General features: G+C 54.0%; 1 protein-coding gene across 1 annotated transcript in view; it reads right to left on the bottom strand.

Annotated features, from left to right (window-relative positions):
* Positions 1–4,363: 4,363 nt before the first annotated feature.
* MSRB2 (methionine sulfoxide reductase B2) overlaps positions 4,364–11,304 on the bottom strand; it is a 44,516-nt gene continuing 37,575 nt past the window's right edge. The window contains exon 6 of the mRNA XM_086860693.1: positions 4,364–4,533. Within this exon, the coding sequence (XP_086716819.1) occupies positions 4,504–4,533 (30 nt within the window). The 3' untranslated portion in view covers positions 4,364–4,503. The remainder of the gene's footprint in view (positions 4,534–11,304) is intronic.

The following is an 11,304-nucleotide window of genomic DNA, read 5'->3' as shown; positions in this document are numbered from 1 at the left end:
CATCACTTCCCCCAATTGTCTACCTCTACATACAAGTTAAATAATACAATAGAATTTATAGTAAAGATAATTGTGACTTAATCAGCTTCAATATAGTTTCTTTATTTTCATACAAATATGGTTTCATTTAAAATGTAGTATGCAGAACCTTAAACCTTTTAAAGGTAAAGGAGAAAATCATGTGCTAGGTTAACATCCTGCAAAACAAAATATTTTATAAATGCTTAGGAAACATATTAAACCCCTTTATCTTGAACAGGTTCCAGCTTGCACACCTGCCCCCACCTTATCTATAAACTTTTCATTTTTCAAATTGAACTTTCTCAATTCTTTGCTGCTTTTGCAAAGGAGTTACAAATATAAGCTGTAAGCACAGCCTTGCTTGGTACCCAGGTGTAGAGCTCTGCTGTGGAGGAGGCTCTTTCAGGGCTCCAAGGAGTTACTGCTCAGTGTAACACCTGAAGTGAAAAAGCACAATACACCTGAATGTGTGGGGCATGACAGTAGTACAGGCAGGAAAAGTTAATTCAGAAGAAATAAATGAAGTGACAACCGTAAAGCATCAAAACGTCTTAAAGTTTTCTCCCTCCCTCCTGCCCCAAAGTTAACCTCGTGTCAGGGGAGATGCCAGGTCTACCCTGCTGCTGGGCAAAACGGGCAGTGTCTGGAGCTTAATTGCTCTTTCGACACGAATCACTGAGCTGTTGTAAAGGTATGATGGGAGCCACTGGCAGCAGAGGGAAGAAGACACTCGTGGGCTGTGACTCGCCTTGAACCCCGCTTGCAGCCGCCGCCCCGCGATCCCCACCGCTGGGTGGGCAGCCAGCTCCTCTCGAGCTGTGCCCACTGCAGAGCTGCTGCTGCTCACAGCAAGCCTGGGAAATCACTTTGGGGTTTTGCCAGCTTTTAGGGTGGCCCCAAACACCACCTGTGGATGTTTTAAGAGTGTTACTGACAGTCATGTTCGATTATTAATAGCTTGGCAAAATCCATCGGGCTCTGTGCTTCAGCTTTCTCATAGAAGATTTCCCCTTCATGTGGTTTGGGTTGAAGCTGAGAGTTTGGTCTGTGGATATTTTTTACTTTAGTCTCATTTCAACAGCGAGCACAAAGGAATATCCAGAATGCACACATTGCAATATTTTTTAAAAAAAGTTCATAGAGTAACTTAGACTCAATAGCGCAGGAAATACTGAAAATGTGCCCCTCAAAGCACTTCTCAAGAACTGAAGGAGGCTGTTCAGGGCCCAAGATCCTTCAATCTTTTAGTGATGTGAAAGAGCTCCACTACATGCCTTTACAGGATAATCCATAAAACTAGGTGTAAAGTCATCATGACTACTACCTGCTAGCTGGATTCATAACCAGCACTGTAGCTGTGGGTAGAAAACTCAAAACAGTTGTAAACTATCATTTAAACCTACACTGCCATTTTTAAATGATGCTGCAGGGAGATCCACCTTTAGGAATGGCAGAAGGAAGTGTGCAACATTGGAAGGTGAAGTTTCACCACAATATTTACTCTCTTCCTTGTTTAAAGATGATAAAACTGAACACCTACAAACATCTATGCTATTCATTGTATAGCATCCAGTGCTGTTGATTTTTATGTACTCAGGGAGAGTTTTCTCACAGTCTGGTGTTTGCATCTATTGACTCTGTAATCTACAGACAGACCCTTAATGAGCAGAAAAGACAAGAATCTCAGAGATAAAGCCTTGGGATAACAGTGGACCTTTACAGCTTGTCAGTAGGAGAAAGCTCAAACATAAATATCTGATTTACAGAAGTAACACAACTTATTTTGATAGATTACATTGTTTTTGTTTCAAATTACTCTGTCAATCGAGAAGGAAGGGGTTAAGAGGTCATATTTAAAAAAAAATGCTTGAAAGGGCTCTTTCAAGGGATTTTTCATAAATTTCACCCCCATAATTAATTGCTTATTTGTGATATTGCAGAACCTCTACTTTGTCTGACAAACATGCTGATTTTGTGAAATGTTGCTTTACAAATCCCCTCAAACAGACAGGAACAGGACCAAACACCCTACATGTGGACTGAAATGTAGTGATTTGAACCACAAAGTAGTTCCTGACATGTCTTTGTCACATCTTCACTTCAAGTTTGATTTTTTTTCCCTTGTTGGGTGAGGCTTTGTTTCTGTTTTGACCTGTTTCACTTGGGAATGGATCATGCAGAAAACGACACTGGCTTTTTAAGCAGAAGTGAGGTCAAGGCTGAGAATTGCCTGTGTTGAAAACTTTTAGACCAGTGGTTAGCCAGCAAGAGATGGGGAAAGAGAAAGGTTAGGGTGTGAAGTGTTGAAGCAAAGATTCCCTTGGCTATGGTGGGGCTTGACTTCATTCTTGAGCATCAACTCAACTCCTGGACAAGCCCATCTACTGCAGATGGAGCATTTTGTTTCTCCCATGCCTTTTCCGTGTCACGGCCCCCGCGGGGGCAGCCACAGCCAGGGAGGACACACAGTGGGACACAAGGGCACCCATGGACATCCCACTGCCCTCCCTGGTGCCCTGGGGCTGGGGTGTGCTCTGTGGGGATGCGGAGCCCCCGCCAAGCCTCTGCCTGCCCACCTGTGTGGTTCGAGATGCCTGAGTGCGGGCGGGGAGGGCACCGCGGCCCTTGGTGTGCGGCTCCTCCGGTGGCGTGGGCAGGCCCAGGTGGACACCTGAGCTCCGGGCAGAGGCGTTCATGGGTCCACAGGCAATTTTGGCCAGAGAGGAGGTGCTGGAGGCCGTGGAGGGTCCCCCATCTGCCCCGTCCAGCGTAGCACAGGAGGCAGTGGCGGAGCTGGTGCCGCGACACAACGGCAATGAGTTTATCAGTGGTGTGAGACACGAGGAGCTCCTCCACACAGCACCACAGAGATGAGTTTATCAGTGATGTGAGACACGAGGAGCTCCTCCACACGACATCACAGAGATGAGTTTATCAGTGGTGTGAGACACGAGGAGCTCCTCCACACAACACCACAGAGATGAGTTTATCAGTGGTGTGAGACACGAGGAGCTCCTCCACACAACACCACAGAGATGAGTTTATCAGTGGTGTGAGACACGAGGAGCTCCTCCACACGCATGGGGCGGTGAGGCCTTCGAGAGGCGGCTGCTTGGCCCTGGAGCTGGCCCTGCCCGCTGTGCCTTCGCTTTTCCAAGGGCTCGATTCCCCGGCAGCCGGCAACAGGAATAAATTACAAAGCCGCACTTAATGTTAGTGACTCTTTAAATGGAATTTTTCATTCAAAGTTTGTCATTAAAATAGAAAGGCCTTTTGGTTGTGACCATACAGGCATAATAAATTGTATATGTTTGCGATACTGAATGAATCTTGCCCATATGCTGCACTGCAAGGCTACATGAATGAAGCATTTACCAAATCAGGCCCACCACATTAAACAGAAAAACAATCTTTATTCATGGTAACTTATCAGTTTCAATTAATCAACCTCAACAATAGAAATTCTGATGTGTTCAAGCAACTTGAAAGCAATAGGTCATCTCCAGGGCAGCCATGTTGTGTCTTTGTGCCTATGGCTTCAAACAAAGCAACATCTCCAATAAATGTACATCCCCACACACAGATGTGTGACTATATCTGTATAAACATCCAGGCGCACTGAAGGCCCTGGTGTACACGTATGGCTGTACGTAGAAGTGTTTAGCTTTTTTGTCATACAAAAAGTAATTGTTTTCCTTTTTTTTTTTTTTTTTTTTTTTTTGGAGCTCCACAAGTTTAAACAAAAGAAAAGAAATTTCCATTGGATGACCATCCTTTCAGTTTCTCTGCTGCTATGTGAATAGCATTGTGCAAACCATTCCAATGGTATTGAAAAGGGGTAACCATTGGTTTGATTTGGTTACACGGTTTCGTAAAGAGCTCCCTCCCACTGCCTTAGGGTCTGTGAAAGGTCTGTGACCTGTTTAGAACTGCCAAGTGAAATGTCATGTCGCCCCTCCCAAATGGGAGTATCTGCATTCATTTGATCAGTATAAAAAATGATTGGGGATGGCGAGATCAGGGCTTTTGAATTGCAATTTATAGCAGTTTACAAAAATGCACATTGTTGGAAAAGAAAACATGGAAGTGTTGCTTTCTAAATTGCATTACCTGTGAAATGTCATTAGTCTTTTTAGGATATTGCATCCTATTTTTTATGATCTCAGAGAGAGAATTAAATGAAGAAGTTGAGTGTTTGCTTGAGATAAAAAGGCACAGCGCACTACCTACAGCACCTGCTAAGTTTTGCCATCAGCTGCTGAAGGAAATATTTCCCCATTCCTCTCCAGCTCGAGTCCATAGTTCTGCTGTCATCACTTGGTGGTACCGTGTATTTCATGAGATCTTGTCATTTTCATGCAGTGACACGAGGCTGCTGCTTTCTGGGGGGGTGGTTTGTTCATGTCCAGGGCTCAGCATCCTCCTGCCTCCCGCCGAGCGCTTTGACCACCGCCGCCTTGTCCGGGGACGGCCGCCGAAGGCTTAATTTGTTCCTCTTGCAATTCCCCGCACCTGAAAAGAAACAAAACCAAAGCAAACGAAACACAACAGTAAGGAAAAACGAAGGGTCGGTTGCACTAATTTAAAGCTATCCTTCCTTCAATGTGTCACCTCTCACGCCGAACTCCCCGGGGGCTGCGCCCTTAATGCGCCCAGCCCGGCGCTTGGGGCGCGGATCTGGAGGAGCTCAGTGGCCTGGGGCTGGGCACCTTCCCTTCCCCTCTCCGTGCCGGTCACAGACCCCACACCCCCAGCGCTGCCTCGGGAATGTGGGCGCTCCCCGACGCCGGGGGCACAGAAGGGACCAGACGGGAGGCAGTGGCGGGGCTGCTCTGCGAGCCATGCAGGACAGAGAAAGGTGCGGGGGAGAGAATGGCAGGGGACACGGATGTTTCAGAGGCAGAAGCGAAGGGTGAAGGGGCCCCGGGCCTGCCCGGGACAGAGGGTGCCCTTGACTGTGCCTGCCCGAGGGCGGGGGCGGGCAGGGGATGCTGCCTGCAGGGCTGACAAACAGGGCAGGGAGCCGGGGGTTGCTCCTTCTCCTGCAGGAGCCGAGTCGAAGGCTGAAGCTCTCCTTCGTGACCTCTACTCTTCACCTCACCTTGCGGGTGCTCTGCTGCCAGCAGCGCAGGGGGTGGCGGCTTGCTCTGAAAAGAGCACCCCGCCCTCCGGGCCGGCTCACCGCTGCCTCGGCCACTGCCCGGGCCACTCTGGGCCCCCTCTTCCCTGGCCCAGACCGTGCTAAATGTTGCTCGCCTAAAAGGCGATAGCTCAGTTCCGCTGAGAGCTTTGGAGCGGCACGGCGGGACTCCACGGTGCCGTGAGAACCCCTGGCAGGCCCTGGCGGGCACTGCGAGGGCAGAGCCTGTCCCTGTGTCTTCCTGGGTTCATCCGGACCCTGGGACGAGGGGAGACGGAGTGTCCTCCCCAACACCACGCAAAAGTTGGATGTCAAGTCCCACAGCCAAGGAAGTGGTCGCGCCACCAAACCTGTGAGAGTTCAAGAAGCGTTTGGACAATGGTCTTAGGCACATGATGTGAATTTTGGTGTTGCTCTGTTCAGAGGCAGGAGTCGGACTTCTCTGACCTTTGTGGGTCCCTTCCAATACAGAATTTTCTATGATTCTATGACCACATTCACTGGGTCCGGCACAGATGCTCTTTGTAGCTGTCACCCAAGGCTGTAACGTTAAAACGGGACAGATAAATTATTAGGAGTAAAAGCCTTGAGCGGCTTAATTGGGAAAAGCAGTCCTGGTTCCAACCAATGTCCATACAATTGCACACTGCAGTCCACCATTATTCGAGCTTCATCTACTATGCACTATATACCACCGTCTCCAAAGGATTGTTGCCCTAGAAACTTGTTTTAAATCTCCAGCTATATATCAACACCTTGTTTTAGCAGTCCTTGGCTGAATTACAGTTACACAGTTTGGCGCTTCTTTCAAATTTCCTCCCATCAGTTTGGCCAAAGAAAGGAATTTTTCTCCTTTAGAAATGAATTGGCTTAATTAGTAAGTAGATTAATGGCAATTGCTGGTGAGTTGGTTTCCAGCAGAGTTTCACCAGAGAGGGTTAATCGGAGTCAGGTCTGGAATCTTTCCCAGAACTGGCTGCCAGCCATTTCCGTCAACCAATCAACCCCGTAAACAAACGCGCCATCCACTGAAACAGAGTTTATTTCTTACTGTCATCCCGCTGGAGTCATTTCCCCAAACAGCCGCCACCTCGCCATGGGTTTGAAATGGACCGCCCTGAACTCGGGGCATCTAATTTTCAGTGATCTCCCCAAATACTTTGAAGCGTTTCTCCGGAGAAAAAAGGATTTGTTGGGCACATCGGCAAAACGAGTAACCTGCTTTCAGCAGCCTCCAGCTGAAATTTTTCCCTTCTAAGAAGTTTATAATTCGAGGATAAACCGGTTAACATAACAGGGCGGTTCAGAACTCTTTTCCAAAGCCACTGTCTCAAACGTGGGGCAAGCAAGAAAAACATCAGCATTGACTTTGACATCTTTTTCGGCCTTTCCACTTCTTTTTTTTTTTTTTTTTTTTTTTTTTTCTATACCGATACAACGTATTCATACTTCGACTTGCAGCTGCATTAGTCTTGCAAATTAAAAAAAAAAAAAAAAAAAAAAAAAAAAATCCCTGCTGAGAAATGCATATAATAGGAAAAACAGATCGGCTGGACAGCAGCGTAATTAATGCCAGAAAGGGCTGAGGCCGGTTTCATAGTTTGTCTTTTGAGGATATCAAGACGAGACCTGGTGAAAAATGACGCATGCTTTAACATTTCAGAAAGCTGGCAACTAGCAGCGCTCCCCCCCCTCCCCTCCACCCCTCCTTTTTTTTTAACTTTATGCCTCTGAACAAAGGGGTCGGCAGAACTAGCTAGGTTGTAATGAGTTCTGTGTCCCTAGCACATTAAGTGCATCATGGAAACATATTGTATCGAAATAGTTTGGAGGAGAATACTGGGGATGAAAGAGAAAGGGTGCTTTGATCAGCTCCCTGGGGTCCTGAGTGCGCGCAGACCGACTTGCAAGGACTTATTCAGCTCCAGCGAGACACACTTACAACGCCATTCAAAGAAATTTGCATATCTGTAATTTATCACATTTGTCCCCAACATTTTTGCAAGGTAAATAAAAGTTGGCTGAATAAAAAATATCAATCATCACAGGGCTAGGGAGAGAGGGAGCCGGGAGCAGGGCGAAGTGTTTGTTTAAGCAGACTCCGTTTGGAAAATTTTCGCTGAACGCGGGGTAAAACTCACCCCGAAGCGTTTTGCTGTTTATTTCAAGGCGGTGACCGCGCTTGTGACCGCGACCGGAGCTCCGCGGCCCGGCCCAGCACGGCCCGGCCTGCCCCGGACCCCCAAAGCCCGGAGCTCCGGCGTTCGGCGCCACCAGCAGCCCCCCTCGCTCAGCACCGAGCAGCACCCCGGTCCCTGGGACCGCGCCTCGGCCCCGCAGGTCCCCGGAGAAAGGGCTGGCAAAGGAGAAGCGGGGGAGGTACAAATAGAACGCCGGAAAGGGCCCCCTCGAGGGCCTTGTTCGGCTTCAGCCGGCGGCGACCGCACCGCCACCGGCATCTTCAACTTGACCTTGGCGAAGGGTCCGCGCCTTCGGCTCATCTGTCACCCGCGCCCGGTGACAGTGACGCATTTCACGCATTGTCAGGGGCAGGGCACGGGGAGAGCCGTCGGGGACGGGACGGGCTGGCTGCGGAGCGGGTGCGGTGTGTCCGGGAGGTGGCGGGGAACGCAAGCTATAGCGAGACGTCTGTGCGGCTAATTCCGTGAAAGGCGCGTCCCGGTCCCCCCGCGGGAAGGTCAGAGTCGGGGGCTGCGCTCCGCCGAGGGGGGGCCACAGGGCTCCGCGCATCCTCGACCCTGTGCTCCCCACGCTGGCGGGCACGATCGGTCCAGACACGTCCCGAAGGCACCGCGTTTTCCCCCGTTTCCCAAAACTGCCATTCCGAGTCCACCGGCGGCCGTCAGGCACGAGAGAGGCTCCCCGAGCCACCTTGAGGCTACCGGGGCTCTCCCCACTCGCCACAAAGCGCCTCGAGCCGCTTCTCGCTTCAGCGGCGAGGGGCAGCTCCCCGTGGTAGCTTTTTTAGAGAAAAGTTACACCGCCCGAGTGGGGGTCGGCGCCGTCGCGGGTGCCCACCTCACCCGGGGGCGTCCCCGCCCAGCACCCTCCGGGGAGCCGTCCGCCCGGGTCCGAGCCGTGGCTCCTGCCCGGAGCGTCTTTCTGCCCAGGGCCGGAGCGCGGGGGGCGGGGGCGGTGAGCGGCCGCTGTGAATCGGTCCCGGGCCCCGGTGAGCTCGGAGGCCTGTGCAGCCGTCGGGGCGCTCGGCGGAGGCATCTCCCAGAACGGGAAGCCGCCTTCATCTGCCGGAGGGATGCGGAGCTCCTCCGCCGAGGAGTCCCCTCCTCCCGGTCCTCTCAGCGCCCCCCGGGACGGCAGAGGGCTCGCTGCCCCGTCGGGGCGCGGGGCGCTGGCGGCGGATGCTCCCGCCCGTGCGACCCCGCCGCGCTGCCAGTCCTCGGGGAGCGGACAGCCTCCGCCCGGCGGGGCCGGACACTCGGTCCGCGCCGTTCCAACCGGAAATCCCGGGGCGGCGAGGATCAGGGGGGCCGCGGCGGCCGTGGTCCGTCCGGGCGGGGCCGGGCAGGGCCGGGCAGAGCCTCTTGGCACCCCGGTGCTGTCCTGCGGGGCGCCATAGCGGAGCTGACGCGGCGGGACGGGGCCGCCCCTGCCTTCTCCAAGCCGCTCGGCGTTCCGGGTTGCGCAGAGCAGGTGCACGGGGAAAGCGGGGGTCCGCGCCGACCCGGGGCGGCAGGCGGAGGCTGGGGACGCGGGGACCGGGACGGGCAGGGGGCGGGCGCTCCCGTGGGTCCCCCGGGTGCCGGCTCCCGGCCGCCCGGTCGGGTATTGCGCCCGCAGACGCAGAGTGGAGCGCTGCCTCCGGAGCCGGCGCCGCCGCCCCAGGGGCCGCCCGGGGGGGAGCCCCGCTCCTTCCGGCGTGGCCGCCGCCAGAGGCGGCCCCGGGGCGCGACGCGACGGCTCCTCGCGGGGCCCCCCCCGAGGCCGCCCCCGGCGAGGCCACCGCACAGGGGCGGCGCCGCCCTCGCCCGCGGGGGCACCCGGCAGACGGGCCCCCTCTTGGAGACCTCCATGCGCAACGCCGGCCGGCGGGCGGGAGAGCCCCGCTGCCGCCGCCCGCTGCCGCTCGCCGGAGCCCCGACGGCGGCGGGCCCTCACCGGGGGCCGCGCCTGGGAGCCGCCCCCGGCCCGGGGCCGCCCCGCCCGCCCCCTCCCGGCCGCGGCGGCGGCGCGGGGAGCGGCGGCGCGCACGTGCGCCCGCGCGGGGTCCGGCCCGCGGCGAGGCGCGCGGCGGCGCGGGGCGCGGGGGCGGCGCGGGGCCGGGGCGGCCGCGCCAGGGGAGCGGCGCGGGGGGCGCGCGGCGGCGCGGGGGGCACCGACACCCCCCCGAGCCCGCCGGGACGGGCCCCGGGCGCGGCGGCGGCGGCGCGCTCGTCCCCGCCGGGCGGTCTCCGGAGAGGCCAGCGGCGGCCGGGCGCGCCTTGCCTGCAGCCGGAGCCATTCATTCCCCGCCCCTTTGTTCGCCGTGAGAGTAACGCTGTGAATTAAAAGAAATGACAATATTTCGTATCTGCTCGCCCGGCCAGGAGAAGGGCTCTTGAGCCTGGCAAAAATCAGGCGGATCATTCATCGTGCCACCCCGCACCTGTGGGCTTGGCATTGAAAACCCCGCGGACCTCTTCCTATTCAACTTAATTATTCCCCTAAGGCGCACAATGGTTGAAATGGAGCAGGTTGGAGTCTGTTTATTGGTCGTAAATGTTTTTCTGAAGATCTTCTGAATCTCATTGTTAGCTCGTTGTTTGAGGCTGCCCTCTTTCTTTCAGACGAGAGTAGCCTTGGACTTTTCAATTTTCAATCGTAACATCTGCTTAATCGTACGGATCAAAATATGGAGACACAAAACATATGTAATGGTTGATTTGTTAAATCCTGGTAATGAGTTATTAACAAGGGAAAACAATAGGGCAGGATGGTGAGAGCCTTATGGTAACAGAGTCACTTTATGCAACGCCTGACGTTTCCCTTCTTGATAAATGGAACTAAGGTCTGAGCGCCAGGTGATAGCAAGAAAATCAATGTCTTTAGGGGCCGGCACCGAGACTTTTTTTCTATGTGAAAAATTAGGAGACATAAAATTTAATTGGCTGATCAGGGGAAAGCAGTGGTCTTAAGTTTAATTGCCAGTAGGCTTAGCGAGGGAGACAAAACAAGATTTGGGCCTGTTTGTTTGCTTGCATCCCAGCGCCGAGTCCAAGTGTATCGTTGAAAATGTGTTTTATTATAACACATGTCATGCTTTACAGTTCCCATATTGTGTAAAGACAATAGTTAATGGTACATTAAAGACAAGCAAACCATGCCAACACGTCTTGGACACATTGTAAGGGCCTCTCTCTTTGCTCGCTTTAGGCAGCTGCAGTCCAGGACCCAGAAGCACAAAAAGAACAAGTTTGAAATACCAGGTGCATCCGAGAGAACCACGACAGGGATTGATATGTTATAGCCCAGGACATGAACCTAGCAATAAAGATATCATTGCGATTGTTTGCGGCTTCCACGCCATGTAAAGCCGGAGGCGCCGGAGCAGGCTGCTTTCTGGCAGCGGAGCCTCTGCCTCCCCGGGCTCCCCCGGCGCCCTCCGCCAAACCCGAGCACCTGTTGGCCAGACCCCGGCCCCGTCGTGGGAATCGCCTCCCGCCCACGCTTCCAGGTCTCGGCAGCGCGGTTTGTTGTGGAGTTATTTAGGACCATTCCCACCGGCTGCGGGATGCTTTGGAAAGCGGGAGGTTTACCAGGGGACACTCAACTGGTGTTTGTTCGACCTCGCAGCTGGTACTCGGTGCCAGCGAGAGATGCGTGAATGAAAGAGGGATGAGATCCCGGGCTCGGGAGGCTTCACGCCCCGCGCCTCGCAGGGCGCTCACCCGACTGCCGGCAGATGAGAGGCCCTGGGAACCGCGGCGGGACAGGTTCACAGTGCCCACGGCAGCCCCTGCCTGCGCACAGCTCTGCCGAGAAGTCACGCACACCTTCCCATCCCTTTGCTGGCTGTGCAGAGGCGCGGTCTGATGCTCCCCTTCCTTTGGGTGGGGGGCTTGTTGTTTTTTGGGTTTTGTTTGTTGTTTTGGTTTTTCAGGTTGGGGTTTTTTTTTGTTGTTGTT

Source organism: Cyanistes caeruleus, chromosome 1 (assembly GCF_971803275.1).
Source record: "Cyanistes caeruleus chromosome 1, bCyaCae1.hap1.1, whole genome shotgun sequence".
NCBI classification, from domain to species: domain Eukaryota; kingdom Metazoa; phylum Chordata; class Aves; order Passeriformes; family Paridae; genus Cyanistes; species Cyanistes caeruleus.
The sequence above is the reverse complement of the archived record's forward strand: the minus strand, read 5'-3'. Positions and strand labels throughout refer to the sequence as shown.